The sequence below is a fragment of the Sesamum indicum genome, linkage group LG4, assembly GCF_026168435.1.
Source record: "Sesamum indicum cultivar Baizhima isolate 11 linkage group LG4, ASM2616843v1, whole genome shotgun sequence".
NCBI classification, from domain to species: Eukaryota; Viridiplantae; Streptophyta; class Magnoliopsida; order Lamiales; family Pedaliaceae; genus Sesamum; species Sesamum indicum.
The window spans coordinates 20,160,453-20,178,248 of record NC_142660.1 but is presented as its reverse complement, the minus strand read 5'-3'; the positions used below and the strand labels follow the sequence as shown (position 1 = coordinate 20,178,248).

The 17,796-nt window shown below is 34.6% G+C and overlaps 2 protein-coding genes and 1 pseudogene across 8 annotated transcripts; 1 reads left to right on the top strand and 2 right to left on the bottom strand.

The window, feature by feature from the left end:
* Positions 1-493: 493 nt before the first annotated feature.
* EMB3136 (Ribosomal protein L10 family protein) lies at positions 494-1,462 on the bottom strand. The gene has a single exon (XM_011078729.3). It carries the CDS (start codon positions 1,369-1,371, stop codon positions 673-675), a length of 699 nt encoding a protein of 232 aa, XP_011077031.1. The 5' UTR covers positions 1,372-1,462; the 3' UTR covers positions 494-672.
* An 854-nt stretch (positions 1,463-2,316) lies between these two features.
* On the bottom strand, positions 2,317-8,639 carry LOC105161132 (mitochondrial hydrolase YKR070W). 7 transcript variants are annotated; one of them, XM_011078726.3, is made up of 13 exons: positions 8,126-8,639; positions 7,429-7,560; positions 7,214-7,317; positions 6,762-6,797; positions 6,526-6,599; positions 6,377-6,417; positions 5,708-5,779; positions 4,713-4,914; positions 4,057-4,152; positions 3,760-3,827; positions 3,102-3,303; positions 2,914-2,997; positions 2,317-2,535 (listed from the first exon to the last, which is right to left on the bottom strand). In XM_011078726.3, exons 1-13 carry the CDS (start codon positions 8,146-8,148, stop codon positions 2,464-2,466), a joined length of 1,206 nt encoding a protein of 401 aa, XP_011077028.2. In that variant the 5' UTR covers positions 8,149-8,639; the 3' UTR covers positions 2,317-2,463. The 7 variants fall into 7 exon arrangements, with proteins under 7 accessions (XP_011077028.2, XP_088735734.1, XP_020549206.2 ...); XM_088879608.1 differs by having other exon boundaries at positions 7,434-7,560; XM_020693547.2 differs by lacking the exon at positions 2,317-2,535 and having other exon boundaries at positions 2,542-2,997.
* LOC105161207 (pentatricopeptide repeat-containing protein At3g24000, mitochondrial pseudogene) lies at positions 8,500-17,121 on the top strand (annotated as a pseudogene).
* The last annotated feature ends 675 nt before the right edge of the window (positions 17,122-17,796 follow it).

Below are 17,796 nucleotides of genomic sequence, written 5' to 3'. Positions count from 1 at the left end.
TAAAATAGATGTCATCCCTCAAGTTCCTCCTGTGTATAGTGACCAAGAAACCTAAATGACAATAATTTGTCAACCAAATTCATCATAGAGCAGGTCTCTCGGAAAATAATCCCAGGCGCAAAATTCAATTAATAGTCAGATATACGCGACATGATAAATAACCCAACCTCACACTGATATGAAAATAGGAAGCTGCTCAAGCCATTCAGCAAGCATCCACTAATAAACACAGAAAAACAAGGGGTCAGAGAATCAATGCAGCATTTAGATAAATAGCGCATAAAAATGTTCTCATGAGCTGAAAACATAATCACACAAAAGTTAAACAAGAAAACATACAACATCCGAAATCAAGGAATTCGATTTCTCTGAGCTAACAAATAACATGACATAATCAATCGGGTCATGGAGCATAAAGTAGTTTATAATAGAGCTAAGTTCATTACGACAATAAGAGTAAAGAGCATCCGAGCTTCATTTCTAGGCCAGGATCTAATACCATCCAAAATATATATAAAACTCGGGCAGTGACTCATTAAATGAAGCATCACCAATTGTGTCTTGAATTGTACAAAGAATCTATGCTACAATTCCTTACATAAAAATAGTGCTTCCAATTAACAAGAGAAGCTACATACCATATAATCCAACCAGATAGGAAAAAGAAAATCACTATTGCCCAGCACCCTCCTCTTCCAGCTTCTTGCAATAAGCTTGCAGCACCATGATCAAATCCCTGGCAGGAGCCTGAATAGTCCCAACAACAGCAGAAGCAGGTCCCTTCAAAGCCCCCAAAAACTGAGCATAAACCTCAGCTCTTGTAGGCAAATTCTCCAATGCCTTAAACTCCTCAGGCCCATAAAACTTCCCTTCAAAAACAGCCCCTGTGAAATCATTATCTTCCAACTTCTTCTCCTTCTGGAAAGTCCTGTAAGGCTTCAGAGCAGCTGGGATTTCCTCACTGTGCACAAAGAGCCACGCATTCATACCCTTCATGCACGGTTTCAAAGCCTCCCATTTTGTGCCCTCAATTGCTTTAAGCACAAGGGTGTTCTTGGCAACCAAAAGCTTGGAGGTTTCAGGGAGTTGGGTTCTGAGTTCTTGAAACTGTTGGACAGTGAGGCCCTTGTAGCCAATGCCGGCGATAAGGTGGCAGCCCTCGAGTTCTTGCTTCACTTTCTCTACTGTTTCTTCCTTCTTGGTGCGGCTTATAGCTGCTTGGATATTGGGTAAACTTGGAGTCTTGGGCGAGAATTTCCGGCGGTGGGTGGTGGTGAAGAATGGGTTGCTAAAGTGGGATTTGAGGGAAAGGGCGGCGGAGGACGGCAGAGGAGGTTTGGAGGAGGGGAAGTTGAAGAGAGTGGCTTCCATTGTTGAGAGGATTGAGAGAGAGAGAGGGGATCAGTTGGTTTTGGGGAGCCTTATCTGTTGATTGAACAGTATGTTGGTGAGCTGAGCACAGTGTTTCCGCCAAGGAGATGTTACGACGTCGTTACATTGTCTGACTTGCATATACGCCATCTTTTATAATGGGGTAAATGTTGTATATGGTACTTAAGTATTCATTTAAAATTATTTTAGTTTCTCGAGTTTATATTTTTATTTTAGTATTTTTAAATTTTAATTTCTGTCTTAGTTTGGTTCCTTGGACCATTTTCTGGAGAAAATATGATCGGAGTTTTACTTTTTGTAGGGTAATATAGTCAATTTAAGTTTGACTTTATCACTTTAGTTTCTTAAATTTATAAAATTGTAAAATTAGTCCATTTTTAGAAAAAAAATAATTTTTTATATTTTTATATGGTGAAATATGATGTAGCTATTTTGTATGAAAAATGAAAACTTTGAACTCTTGTAATACTACTCGAAAGTTTTAAGGGAACTTCACCATTTTGTTGTGCGTTTAAATTTTGTAAAGATGGGCTAAAAGGTAATTTTGCTATCAAAATTGTTACGATACTTGTAAGTAAACAACACTTGATAAAATGAATGATAATACATGTAAGTAAACACCTTACAATTTATATTAGGCCTTTTGATCATTCATCAAGACCACCTTTAGGGTAAATGTGTAATGTATTAAGCTGTAATTGAAATTGTGATAATGATATGAATGAGGGTTTTTACAGAGAAGTTGATTAGGCATTTAATAATACAATTAAATTACATATGTAGAACCCACATGCATTTATAAATTCTCACTTAAATTTCAATTTTTAGAGCCTGAATTGTAATTAATGTTTTGTTTTTTACTTTTTCTGCATTGCGACGGATGTAGATGTGGAGATCCAGTGCGAGAATGGGTGCGCATGGAAGTTGGAGACGGTGAAAATCGTCGGAGGTTTGATTGTGAACAGAGAGTGTGAAGTAATCAAAGATATCAAGAAATTACATTCCCCATCAAAGTAGATGAATATGGTGGTGGTTGCTGGAACCAAGAAATTTCACCTTTCCTCTATTGCTTTAATCAACTACATAGGAAGCATCCTCCCTTTTGAGTATAAACTCCACCGCCTCTTCCACGGTATCGACCACCTGCACAATCCTTAGATGTAACAATTTAAGGCGGCACCGGGCTCCAACATAAGCATCACGAAGAAGAATTTTTATATGTGCTTGATATGGAAACATTAGACATGATAATTAAACCACGTTGCCACTAGAATCTACATTATGCTGATGTGACATGATTCACAATGATGTTCCCAGGCCGATAAAATATAGAATAAGAGACCTCGGAGTGTTCAGACCACAGCGCGCAGGGGTGGAACACAAAATGCAAAACCATGTGGTCATGATAGGAAACAAGGAGACGACGAGAAAACCATGTAAAGAAAGACTACGGCAAATTGTTTTCACAGATACAACGGTGAAAAGAAGAAGAAACAAAGAGTACAGAATCATTAGGTTTACCATATCAGCTGGATACTGTGTATGGTTCTCCCTTTGCCTGAAAACACCTGTCCTGGTCAAAATTGAAAACCAGGGGTATCCTGCCTGTGGAATGAGAACAAGTTGCCTCAGAAACAACATAACCAATCATTATGTGAACATATGATTGAACAACTGATTATAATAGTTGAACTGAAAACAAGAGAGACCTGCTGTGCTCCTTTGACATCAACCAAGGGATTGTCGCCAATCATGTACAGGGTTTTGAAAGAAGGTAACCTGACATCTTCCGTTCCGACATTACCAGGAGTGGGAAATTGCAAGAGCTGTCTTAATATCATTTCCGCATTGCTGAAAACAAATGGATTTGGTTTCCCGAAAGATGTATACTCCAACGGTTTGTCATGAATTCTGAAAATTCATTGAAAACTGGGTAATCAATAATAAGCAAAGAGTAATACAGAAGGAACAACTGAAGAACAGCATTCCAGTATACTTGGCCATGTTTCATGTTGGTGGATTACTGCAGACCTTTTGAGTAGACCATTTTGTGTAAGGTTCGACATAGTATATCAGAGTGTGGAGAGTGTTACATGTTGCTTGTCGATGGGAAAATTGTAATTTAAAATGTTCTAGAGGTTTCCTCGTATAAATAGTTAACTGGTGATAGTCTATTACAGTTGTATGAAATTCTACCCGAATAAAAGAACTTGAGTGGTAATGAACATAGGAGTATTCTTCAAACCACGTATAAATTGTGTGCAGTTGTGTTTGATTTTCCTTTTTGTTTCTGCACACGTTTCATAATATGTCTTACAATTTCCTACCATGGTGGGGATGAATGGAATTTCACAACCATAAAAGTACCTATTGAAGACACTCTCGAGAGCGATCCTAAATGCACCCATACCAAGACGTTCTGAAGGAAATGCAGCCTGTAATAATTTGACAACTCATCAGCACAGTATATTCTCATCATTTATCAAATGTGAATAAATGCAAGTTACAAGTTAACACTATATTTGTTAATATCATCATAGAAAGTTTCTTTTCCACCGCACTTCAAAATTCAAAAATTAAAATTAGAGGCCGAGCAAAATTCTGAACACTGGAAGATATCTACATCTTGTTTACTATCTCCGCACAGCAACAATTGTTACTAACCTGGTATTGCAGATCATCTGCAGCAAAATACAGTGGTGGTTGTTGCCCATTCTCCTCTTCAGGAACACCTCCAGATGTCAAAATATCGCACAGAACCTAGATTTTGTCAGTTACTTGTTTCAAAGATGGGAATACGATAGGATTCATGATTCCTCATATGAGACGACAAGGCAAAACAAATGAGCATGCAGATGAATGAAATGGAATTGATTAGGTAACGATACTCATAGAAAGAGCTTTTCATTATCATAAATATTAATTAAGGCATCATAAATGTTTGATTCAAAAAAATGGTTTCTACCTCCCTGAACCAAGAGAAGGTGATCCTGGTTACTTTGACTGTACATCAAGCAATTCAAGTGTTGATTCTGATATCTGGAGTACCATGTGATGATGTAAGATCGAATTGCCTGTTATCGCTACACCACTTCCAATTATAGTTTTGCTTTTGACTAAGGAAAAATCTGTAACAATGTCTCAGAATATAATCTATGTGACTTGCAATATAGACACAAGATTATGAGTATGCATCCGATTTAAGTCACACAATGAACAGATAATTGATCACTGAACTACAGAAAGAAAAATGATCCTTTGTGTTTCAACAAGCAATTTGCAAGCTCTTGGTGCTCTTATATACACATAACAAAATATACCTGTATGTCCCTCCCCCAGTCAACAGGATCACTAACAACAAAAGCAGCTTTGACCTTTTGGGAACAATCGATATGGCTCGAGGCAATCTTCTCAGAATTTCGTGAGCAGTTCAATTCCTGCTCAGTTGTCCACCTCTTGTACTGAGCCACAGGATCAATGTTCTTGAACTGTGATGCATACTCCTCTAGTGAGATAACTCTCCTGCATGTACTGTGACTTAACAACTAATGGGAAGATTGGTATGTAGCAATGAGCAAGGAATAGAATAAGCATTCCTAAGCTCATTCCTAAATATATGCTTGGTATAAATTAATATTAGGAATGCCTATTCCTACAAGTATGGAATAGCTATTCCATATCTCCCCCATGGTTTTAGCTATTCCCATTAGATTGGGAATACATTATTTTTTTTATATTGCGAAATAACATTTAATAAAAATTTGCATTTTCAAGATTTTGTAATCACAAAAATTATATGTTATTATAAATGTAGTTACTATAAGTGTAAAATATTATATTGAATTTATCTAATATTATTGATATTTGTTCTTTTTTAATAAGTTTGATATTTCTTTCGTATATAAGAAGTATTTATTGGATATCTAATACATAAAATCATTCAAATATATATATATAGATATATATATTGTAAATTTATATTTAATTTAATATTTTAAAATAATATTTCTTATGTAACAAAATTTTTGTGTGTCTGTTTAATTCTTTTTCCTTCAAATTTTATTACTATCCACCAAACATATAAACAAGTGATTTGAATTTTTTTATTCAATTCCTTTTCTTATTCCTTCATTATACTAAACATAGGAAGGTTATATTAAAACTACTCCATTCCTACTTTTATTTCATTTTTCAGTTCATTCCATTCACACTCAAATCCATTCATGCATACCAATCACACTCTACATGTACTAAAAGAAGAATCAAATTTCTTTCAACGAAATAAGAAGAGAGAGAGAGAGAAGAGAGAGCTTACTTAAAGCCATATTCAGACATAACAACGGCAGGTTCCCCTTTTCCAGTAGCAACAATGAATTCATTTTCATATCTAAAACAGAAGACGACAAACAATTGTAAGAACTCATGAACAATTTGCTAATCACACTAGTAAGTTCCACGAAAATCATCAACAAAGATTAGATAGGAAAAACAAAAGACTCCACTTAAGCAGATTTATTCAATTAAGAAAAAGCATAGGGAGACTGGAAATTACAAGGTTGTCAAACAATTCTCACTTTACTAGGTTAGCAGACAATCCTATTGCCAAAGACTTCAATGTGAATTGTCGTTTTATAATTCCATTCTGAACATCTAAAACATCATCAGTAGATATGAGTACAACATAGCACCTAAGCCACAAGTTAACTTAAAATACCTTTTGCTGGAAATGGACAACCTGAAAGTTCATCATCAGTATTGCCTTAGATGACATTGAAATCAAATGTTCTTCCTACAATCCCAGAAAACTTGCCCACTCCTAAAATTTCACACCATAGGAACACAAACCTGTTGGTTGGAGTACTCGTAATCTTATGTTTCTCTTTGAAAATAGATTCAGAAATGTACAGACAGAATTATACTGAGAAACTGGAAGGAAAGTAAAGCAATATGTGAAGAAAACTATCAATAAGAGGAGGTAATATACCTCTTTAGCAAAGTTCTAAAGGGTGAGTGACCTTGCACTACCTACATCCAAAGCACAGGCACATAACTCATTCACAAGAACGGATATTACTATGCACTGGGCAACTCCCGATGGACATAACATGATTGATGGACGTAACATGATTATACCTGAGAAGCTAAAATCTTCACTCCAAGAATATCACTTAATTCTGAGGCTCTTCTGGACTCTGGGATGCCACCACCTAAGACACATGAGATTGTATTAATTCCTTCAGATTCTTATTGCCATTGTTTTGCCTAAGAACAGTCATAACTATCACATGAAAGTATATTTTCTCAAACACAGAGCTCCATGAGAGTTCATTGTGCCCCGAATGAAAAATATGAAAACTGCTAACACCTACCATTCGTCAGAAATAGAAAAGGAATATTCATAGCACCTGCAAGCAAGGAGTAAGTCAGAATTCCATGACAGAAGTAAACGTGCCATCCAGTATGCATAAGACAAGATGCTAATGCTTTCTAGAATCTAGATGAAGAACTAACTATTATTGTTTTCTCAAATGTGATTCTTGAACTTGATATCAAACACATGACGAAATGCGGACAACAAAAAGTCCCAGTTAACAACCGAACCTAACTTCAATCAATACCATCTTTCACAATCAAAAACCCTTCGTGCACCAAACTGCAATGGTGCCATACAAATCAACCAACAAGCTCAAAAATCAACAGCTTCACAAAAGAAACCTATTTGACTAATTAACATTCTTTCACCTCAAACAACTGATTCCGCCCAATATACTCCGAAACCCACGAATCTTTAATCTAATATAATACTAGAAAGTAAGAGTACCAGAATCATCATACAATCTTCTCAGCGCTCTCCGTGAATTCCCAATCGGAGTTGTACCACGAAGTATCACCCCATCTATATCGAACGCAATCCCAAATGATGAACTGTAAAATTAATAACATTTCAAGATGAATTCACACACAAGTTTAAATTTTTAGACAAAATAACACTGAATTACGAAGTAAAAGCGTTTGAAATAGTTAATAAAGAATTACACAACTGCTTTGTTACTGAATGAAGCGACGCCGCCGCAGCCGCCGCTTGCCGCGGCTGGAGCAAAGACAATGGCACTGGCTGTTTGAATCGGAACCTCATACTCTTTTCTTTTCCTCCTCCTTTCGATTTTCCTGTATGTTTGTTTTTTCGTTTCAGATTTTCAAGAATCTCTTTCCTTTTAAATATTTTTTCTTTTCTGTCCCTCCAATGAGTAAACACGATTATGGAACTAAATTCCCTCACACATAGTGCGCTTTTAAGGTTTTCCAATGAATAATATCTTCGAATAACTAGAGCTTTCTTTTCATTCTCTTTTTCTTTCTAACAATTGGATGATTAATTGATTGATTTTGTGACTGAATTTTCAATCAATTTGTTCTTTCTTCTTTTCATGTACACTACTAAAAATAATTTATGTAAAGGTAATTACTTCAAAGATTTGGTATCAAATTTTGACGAAAGTACTTTACGTTACTTGATTTAATTAGATCAAGTCTACAAAATTTATTCATTAAAATAAAAATTAAAATTATTACAACAAACGTCTAATATATTTTTATCGATATTTATATACAACTATGATAATAATTGTAATTACTCTCAAAATCCGTATTTTTACAGCTATTTTTTACTATAAAATTGTATTCAAATAAAAAAATTTAAAATCATGTACTATAAATTGAAATTGCCACTCACCAAGAAATTCCACCTATATACATACATATATATATATGTATGCTTCTTGATACATTTTAGTCGAACAATCCATATAGCTAAGGCAATGAATTGTACTAATCTGGCCTGCCATTGCTTTCTTGGCTTATAATAGTATTGCTACTTCCACAGTGATCATCATCCCTCTTGCCCCCACCCCACAATGTTTCTTTCCAATCCTCAAATATCTTGCCCTTGATCTGACCTCTTCTTGGGGGCAGGCTGTTCCCTTTCTCTTTGCTGCTTCTCTTCTTTCCTTCCTTATCCATTGTTACTGATTCAAAGAAGAGGAATTCTTCAAGTTTTCTTGAATATGGGTTGATGTGTGGGGTGGGGGTAAGGGGGCTTGATCTCAAATGGGGTTCCTTGAATATGGAGTGGAGTGAGTGGGGTGGGGGTGGGTTGATCTCAAATCAAATGGGGTTTCTTGAATATGGGGTGGGGTGGGGTGGGGTGGGGTGGAGGGGGGTTTAGAATTTCAAGAGAATGGGATAGGGGGCTTGAATGGCATAGGTGCCAAATGGGGTGTTATATATACAATGATTATGTAAGCATGAAGTCAGCAGTTGAAGTCAGCAAGAATTCCATCCAATAAACACAAACCTTATCTATGTTGTCTCCAAAGCATATATTTTGGTAAGATTGTGCAGCACTTGCATTTTGACTAGAAAAAATGCATAAAATTTCCTGTATTTTAAGTACGGATATTTAACTCAATAAATACTCAAAGTCGTCTTAGATCAAGAGGCACATCATTTTATCAGAGAATCTTATACTTCTTCATTTCGACCTCGCATCCAACTAATTTAATATATCATATGACTTTAACTGGAGACCACTCAAAAAGTTTAACAATTTGTTCATTTTTTTCAAATTTCAAATGCATCTGAATTACATCATTCTTAAGATCACCACAATCTTCCGACCCTGATCATTATGAATTGTTAAGTATATATATACACAAATGTGTGTATAGACACTCACCACTAATAAACAAGTGTTTTGAGATTGATAGGTTGTTCTAGAATTCCTTGCCCATTAAGACAACATCAGTGCAAGTGTTTTCTGGGAGAGGTGCTTTCTGGACTATATGGCAAGTTTATTTTTTTTCCTTTTTTTGTTTTTGTGTGTTTATAAAAATTATTTTTTAATGTAACAAATTTTATTGTACTAACTGACAATTCCTTGTTTCCATCGACAAACTGTTCATGCAAGAAATCAGCAATATCCTTAGTTTATAATTTGTTAGTATTGATTATTACAATATTAAATATTAACTTATTTATCAATTACTCAATTCTATATTTCAAATTATTTATCAAGCACTAGCAAGGATTCTAGAAACCCTAAAAGGATTTTTTTTTTTTTTCCTTTCTCTTTGACTGAAATTTGATGACTTTAAATGGTGTCCAACAGCTAGAAATGTAGGAGACTACAGACTTCAGAAATTCGTTTTGACGAGCTGAAAAAACAAAATTTAAACGAAATTTGTTAGGGTTTGAGAAATTAATTACCCAAAATGAAATATTCTTAAAAACTTGTAGAAAAATTGCCCTCTCTAGTAAAAGAAAGAGTGAAGTCAGGAGCTATATATATGTGTGTATATATAAGGGAAATAGTATTTTTTGTCTTATAAGTTAAGTTTATGTCAGTTTTGGTCTCATTTATTATGGAATTAGCACTTTTAGTTCCATAACTTACTGATTGGGGGGTTTTGATTGTAAAGAAGGATAATTAAAAACTAAATAACTAGAAAACGAATAAAATTAAAAGATGAAAATACGATGAAGGCCTTTTCTGGTTAAAGTCAGGTTCATGCTTGATTCTGTGAGTTGATCATCGATGCAAATATAATAATTGTATAAACAAATGAATTAGTTATGGTTATTGGTATGACCTAACGACCTCACCTTTCCTTACCTTTTCGTCAGCCAAGGTACGACCATTGGCTAGATCCCTAATTAACAGACAGCCCTGTGAACGTCTACAAAATTTAATCCATTAACAGCATTAAGAATTGAAAGGCCTGATTCTAATTAATAAATTCCTACGAGGATGATTCGTTTAAATTAGATCATGCATTCCCCATAACATAACTAACTACTTTGACATAATTAATTATGATACGTTGCTACTGAGTATTGAACTAAACAAATAATTACACGGGTTTGTAAAGTTCAATTAACTAAGCAAACCTTCTTGATAATGAACAATTGGCCATATTATTCATAAATCAGATGTTTGTAATAAGGGCACGGAAAACAACATGAATACTTATTTAACAAGAGTAAAAAACGCAGATTAGATCTCACAACAATTTACGAATCAAACAATCACCATAACCTTAACCAGAAAATAATGAATTTAGTCAGACATGTTAATTAAAGAACACACTAAGAAGTGGAATTCCATTAACCTTAGGCAACGAATTAAAACTTAAAAAGAGAGTATGAAAATGAAGTTGTCTATTGAATTCAAAGTGTGTTTGACAAATGGAGAGACCCCCCTTAGTTATAATAAAAGCTTCCTACGAATCTAGACATAGGGGGGAATTAAGTACATGATTGGCTCCTAAAATGTCAACAAATCATCAATCATGTATTTAAAGGAATCCTTTCTAAAATTCAGCAAATCATTCCTTTTTTTCTCTTGCGAAAATCGAATATTTTCTTTCTTCATTCGTGTTGACTAAATCACTAAGCGTGAACATGTTTAGTCAATCCTGCAAAACTGCCTTGAAATTTTTTCTTCCCTTTTTGATGCCTTCAATTTTTGTTTTTAGCTCGGTTTTACCATCTTTATCCCATACCGTCCCTTTTTAGCTGAATACGCAATAAATTCACAAGAATAGGAATATTTTTGGCTCAAAAAGGAATATTAAATCACTATAAAATCATGACAATTTATATAATTATCACTTACAAAAATTAACACTTTTGGTCCTCATGCACTTTTTCATCTACAATTTAATGATGTAGATCACGTGTCAGCACGTTGCCTTTAAGTGTTTTTGGTTGGAGGAAAAATTGGTCTTTTTCTCAATAATAGCATATGAGTACTTCATTTGGCCTACTTGACTCACATGTAGAATATGTGATTCTTTATGTTGCTTCTAGTTGGTTTCAACTTATTGAAATATGGGATGATAGAATTCAATTTTTGTGAGAGAAGAGAGAAATTTCTATGCTTTTTGCCCTAATTTTCTTTCAGGTTTATTTTTTCCTTCAAATGTAGTTATATTTTTCTCCAAAAATGGCCCCAAACTGGAAAATAAATCATTTTTTTCTCCAACCAAAAATACTTAACAATCACATGCTAGGTACTGGCTCTACACTTAAATTATAGACAAAAAAGTGGATGGGAATCAAAAGTGCTAATTTTTATAAGTTACGATACTAAAGTGCTAATCTTATAATAAATGGGATCAAAAGTAAAACAAATCTAACTTATAAAATCAAAGATATTATTTTTCCTGAAAATATATATATAAGCAAAGTAAGCAATCACAAGACCAAAAAGATGTGATGCAATCATATGGATCTATGGAATGTCTAAATCAACTTATAAATTTTTTAAAATACTTTATAAAATGCTTGAAAATATTCGAGAATATTTGATAGATTTTTTTAAAAAAATGCTATCATATAAGATCAAAAAATAATATATATATATATATATATATTATAGGGATAATTGCACTCCACTCCCCTGATGTTTAATATAATTATACGTAAACCTCTTATAATTTGAAAAATTACATCTAACACCCGGTGAGATTTGCTTCCGTCTAACAAATAATTAAGTCCTTCCCTATATTATAAGGTGATAAAGCCATTTGAAATAATTAAGATTTTTTTGACTAACTTTGGAATTTTAACAAGTTCATTCAATTTTGATTGAATTAATAATTATAAAATGTCATTGTTAATATTTGATAAGTTCTATAATTTTACATTTGAGATTATGTCTAATTACACAAATATATACATTCTTTGAAAAATTATAAGTATATCCCCTGAGGGTTGTCGATGCAATGTACTTTAGGAGCACTTTGTGTAAGTTTTTCTTTCTTGAGAACGGCGTGAATTATAATTCCAACCTCAAAGGTGTATTTTATAATTTGATAAAATGCAGGGAGTGTATTTATAATATGAAAAAAATTCCGAGAATATTATTATAATTTACCCTAATCTTATCTCATCCAACTATATCAAATACTTAATTTAAAATTAAGATCTTAATTTTTGTAGATTTAAATATCTTAGAAAATATAGAAGCTTTTAAATTTAGGAGGGAAAAAAAAGAAAAGGAAAAAAAGCCCACATTAATAGGTTTAGGTAAATGAAAATGATGTATATGGTCAAAGAGATTCACACAAAGTGAACATGGCTTAGAAAATTCAAAGTAAAAGCAAGTGATTAATTATTCCATGTTTGGAAGATTGTATTTATGTCCCAACAACTTAATCTTTTGCAGATCTAAAATAATAGTAACATGGTATGAATCTATTGGGACTTGAATGATTGGTGAGGTTGGAGTTTAGTGGAGCCAAACAGGGCTGGTCAAAACTCATGGACATATATGGGATCAATGATAGCATTATCCACATCTTCTCACATATTATTGCACAACATTAGTCATTTGACTTTCAATGGTTCATTCCTACATTACTTTATGGGACGATCAAATGGCTCAATATAACATATTATTTATGTAAAGATAGATTATAAGTTTTAATTTTATGAATATAAGATTCAAAAATTTAGGATATCATTTCTAGAATATGATTGAGGTTGTTGTTATCTTACCGTGTGATCGATGGACGGGCAAGAGGAATTTGTAATTAAGAAATGAACTTTGATCCTCCTTCAGAAAAGAGGGTATATTATAACGGATTTTCTTGAAATTCGACATAATTATAAATATTTCATTGTTATTTGAAAATTATCAATACTTCTTGATTTTAATAGTCGACTGACGATGATCTCAATATATTGGGTTTTCCTTCATTTTTCATGGTGAATTAATTAAAATGCCCTTGTGGACCATGAATTGTAATTTTACTTATTTTTAAATTTTTCTAAAAAAACTTTTGTGGGCTAAGCGGATAAAGTTTTTTTTATACTTTTTCAGATTTTTCCATCGTTTTTCTTTTTAATTTTTTTAAAGAAAGAAAAAAGTACAGTAAAGGCAAAATTAACAATTTCATATCCCCATCCAAAAATTATACATTTTATCAAACATTGAAGGTGGGAGGGAGGGGCATTTGTAATTTTTTGAATAACGAAAATTTATTCATAATTATTCCAAAACTTTAGGAGAATGGGTCGTAATTTACCCTAAACAAAAATATGGTCAAAGGATGGCCCATGTCAAAATGTTTGTAAGATCGGTTCATAAATTCTTTTTCAAATGAATCGATTACAATTATATTATAAATTGTAATTTTTAACAATTGTATTTTATTTACATATCAAATCACCATCTAATAATAATACTGTAACAAACAAACATAGGCTACTATGTACTAATAACTACTATTAATATTTACTAATGTCGACACATAGTGAGATTTGAATTCATAACCTTCATAGTCACATATTCACAGGGTTTCATTTTCACCAACTAAAGCCGACTTTATGGGCATCAAAATTGGTTCAGATATTCACATACTTATCTTAGTGAAAATATGCTCTTTAGTCTTTGCATATCGTACTGAGTGATCGATCGTATAATAAATATAATTGATTTTATTTATTTTTAATCGCGCAAATTGACTAAATATGTGGGCTTGATTCATTATTTAACTTGGGCTGAGCCCAATAAGATGTGGGCTTAATATGATTATAGAAAAGTAATTGGGCTTGGCCCTCTCTCATATATTTCAACATATTCATATTCTTCTTTCATAGATTATATATATATATTTTTTTGAATAGTTACACTCCCCTCTTTTAAAATTTGGTGTAATTATATATAATTTTTTTATAATTTAAAAAATTATATTTAACATCCTTGAGATTTGCTTTCATTTAACAAATAAATCACTTCATTAGTCAAAATTCACCGAATTTGCTAATATTAATAAAAAAATTAGAAAAAAATCTATATCAACCTCTAATTGACTTATTACTGACTTGTTGCAGGTTAAATAAATCTTTTTATGATCAAATTACTCTCATATGTCATGCAAGCGAGGAGGTATATCTTTACTATTATAAGGGTAGTTTAATTCGAAAAAATTATTTGACCTGTAATAAGTCAGTAATCAGTCAATCGAGTATAAATATCAATTTTCATTCAATGTTTTTTTTTTTTGTTAGTATCAATAAATTCAATGAATTTTGACTAACAGGAGAAACTTATTTATAGATGATGCAAACATCAGGAATGCTATATGTACTTTCTCAAATCATAGAGGGTTTACTTGTAATTTTTATCAAACTTTGGGGAGGGGATTGTAAATATATATGTTGGTTTGAAGATTCTTGAGAATTTCCGCGCTGTACATACATGAAATTGTGCAATGGGAACCCAAGTTTCCTCCGCTCAGCATTGTCGATCCAGAAATCGGTGGTCTCACTGTCCCCTCGCGTTTTCCTCTCCACATTAAGTTCAAATCAAGACTCGGACTTGGAAGAAATGGAGACCTGGAGCAATTATCCGGTGTAATCCATGATAAAGACCTTCTCAGGAAAGCCTCAAATGGTAATCTCCTTGTTCTTGATCTTATTGATCGAGGTGCGATGGAACCTGACGCGAGATTTTATATGGATCTCCTCAACAAGTGTACTGATCAGGGCAGGCTCAAAGAGGGGCAAATGGTTCATAACCATTTTGTGAACTCCAGATTTCAGCATTATATTGTCCTGCAGAATGCTGTTATGAATATGCACGCGAAATCCGGCGATAAGGTGTTTGATGGAATGACTGAACGGGACATGGTTTTTTATACTATGTTGATTAGCGGGTATTCGCTTAGTAATGAGTTCAGGGGGGCTCTGGGGTTGTATGTAGAAATGCTTAGGATGGGCTTGCAGCCGAATGAATTTACTTTTGGAAGTGCATTGAAGTCTGTTGGAGGTTTGCAGAGTGATGCAATTGGGGAGTGGGATTCATGGGGCTTGTGTGAAGTGTGGGTACGAGGAGAATGTGTATGTTGGGAGTGGATTGGTGGATCTGTACACGAGAGGTAAGAAGGTGGAGATGGCAAAGATGATATTTGATGGGTTGAAGAGTAAGAATGAGGTTTCTTGGAATACTTTGGTTGCAGCATATGTGAGAGAAGGAGAGGGACACAATGCAGTGAAGCTGTTCTCAGATAGGAGACGTGGCGGTTTCGAACCAACCCATTTCACATACTCTAGTATTTTTTTGCAGCCTGTACGAGTGCTGGGGCTTAATGCTTATGCATGGCATGGACTTGGCCAGGAAGCTGTTGATCTCTTTGAAGAAATGCGTGGAGTCGGATTTCAGCCAAATGAGATCACCTTCCTGTGTGTGCTCAATGCTTGCAGCCATGCTGGCTTTTAGGATTGTATTACTTTGAGCTGATGAGGAAATACGAGTTAGAGCCAGAGATTACACATTACATGACAATTGTTGATATACTTGGTTGAGCTGGCCAACTTGATCGTGCAGAGAGGTTCATAAGAGAAATGACCATCCAACCTACGGTAACTGTTTGGAAAGCCTTGCTCGGAGCTTGTAGGATGCATAAGAATATGGAATTGGGTGCTTACGCTGCGAACATGTTTTTGAACTTGACCCCCATGATTCTGGTCCGCACATGCTACTCTCTGACATCTATGCTTCTGCTGGTACATTGGGTGATGCTGCAAGAGTAAGAAGGATGATGAAGGAAAGTGGGGTTAAGAAGCAACCTGCTTGTAGTTGAGTGGAGATTGAGAATACCGTCCATATGTTTGTGGCAAATGATGATACCCACCCACAAAGGGAGGAAATTCGTAAAATGTGGGAGAAGCTCAGAGATTTAATTAAGAAAATTGGATATGTCCCGGATACTAGCGACGTACTTTGGTTTCTAGACCAGCTGGACCCCCATCACGATAAAGAAAAACATTGGAGTCTCTGGTGATTGCCATACTGCATTCAAGTTTGTATCTAAGTTGGTGGATAGAGAAATCATCTAGAGAGACAGCACCAGATTCCATCATTTCTGTAGTGGTTTATGCTCGTGCAGGGACTATTGGTAGAGGCAGAGTAAGTTGCCAACTTCATCTGGCTCATGCCTCCTGCTTCTATATCAGGAAGAGACAGGATCATCATTTTATCTTGTGAGCTCACAAGAAACAGTGTTACAACCAGTCAAGGCTTAGACACATCAGTGATAACTTTGGATACCAACTTCTCTCTACTCGCTTATTGTTGTTAAGAAACTTTGAATTGTCGAGAAAAGTGGTATACAATCAGCAGTGAAGAACGGGCCAAGGGCTGATGCCAGTCGAATCTTCCTTAGCAAGGCTTGTGCAATTGTTGAAGACCACTTGGTTTAATCAAACAAAAGCACAGAAACATGCTGTTGTCACAGGGATGAAATTAGGTGTTAAAGAAGTGGTTGCACAACAGTTGACAGAACTGAGAGTAAGTGGGCAAATAGCTTCTTACATGACATTGACCCATTTGCGCCTAGCAGTGTCTGGCAACAGCATTTGACATATCTATTAGCGGAAGAGGCGTAAGTCCATCTTCTACCTCCCCTTGCTGCCAGTTTACAAGCAGAATGAATGAGGCAATCCCGGAGTCGATCTCTTGAGTGAATTCTGTTGCTTGCAGGAAAAATGAGAAGAATCAGCTCTAGATCCGAGTCGGCCCATGTGCAATTTTGTTGCAAATTATCCGTTTCCCCCCATGTTCTTTGGTAATTATTATTCTGCTTGCACCATATGATAACAGTATAAAGAATCCTGGGTTTATTCCTGTATTGTAATAATTGATCTTAGCCATGGGATCTTACATATCCGACATACTGAACGTTGAAAATTCAAGTGGTAGCTGCAGTAGCTACTTTCGGGTGGTAACATGCTGGTTTCAGAGCAAGACTTGTTGGGCCATTGATTTAAATCCACTTCAGACTTGGACCACACTTACGTGCATGAGGCTTTGATCCAACCACTCAAATCATCCAAAACTTGGGACTTTATTTGGTTCTATTCCGTTATTTGTGCACGACAGAGCGACAAAGATAGAGATAAATTTGGATGCTGAAAATTTTAAAAACAAACGCAACAGAGACTCTAAGAGAATCAAATACTTAAAGCCCAATATGTCCAAACACGTGTGATTTATTAATACTAATATAAACCCTCCTCCTCCAACCCCCACCCCCCTTGAGAGAAAAGAATGAAGGGCAATTTGGGAAATAGAAGAAAAAGAAAAGAGAAGACTTTAAGTACGAAAGGAGAAGAAGAGGCCACGTCGCCATTGACAGCACAAAAGCATTAAAACCTCGTACCCCTGCCGACAAGTACACCCTCTCCTCTGCATTCATTTCTTATCTCCCCTCTCACTCTTCTTTTCATTGTCTGATTCTTTTTTTTATTATTAAATTATAAGAGAAATCGCTTTCAAATATGAATACCCCACTTTGCAGAATATATGCATAAATAATTAAATAAATAAATGGTCATTAC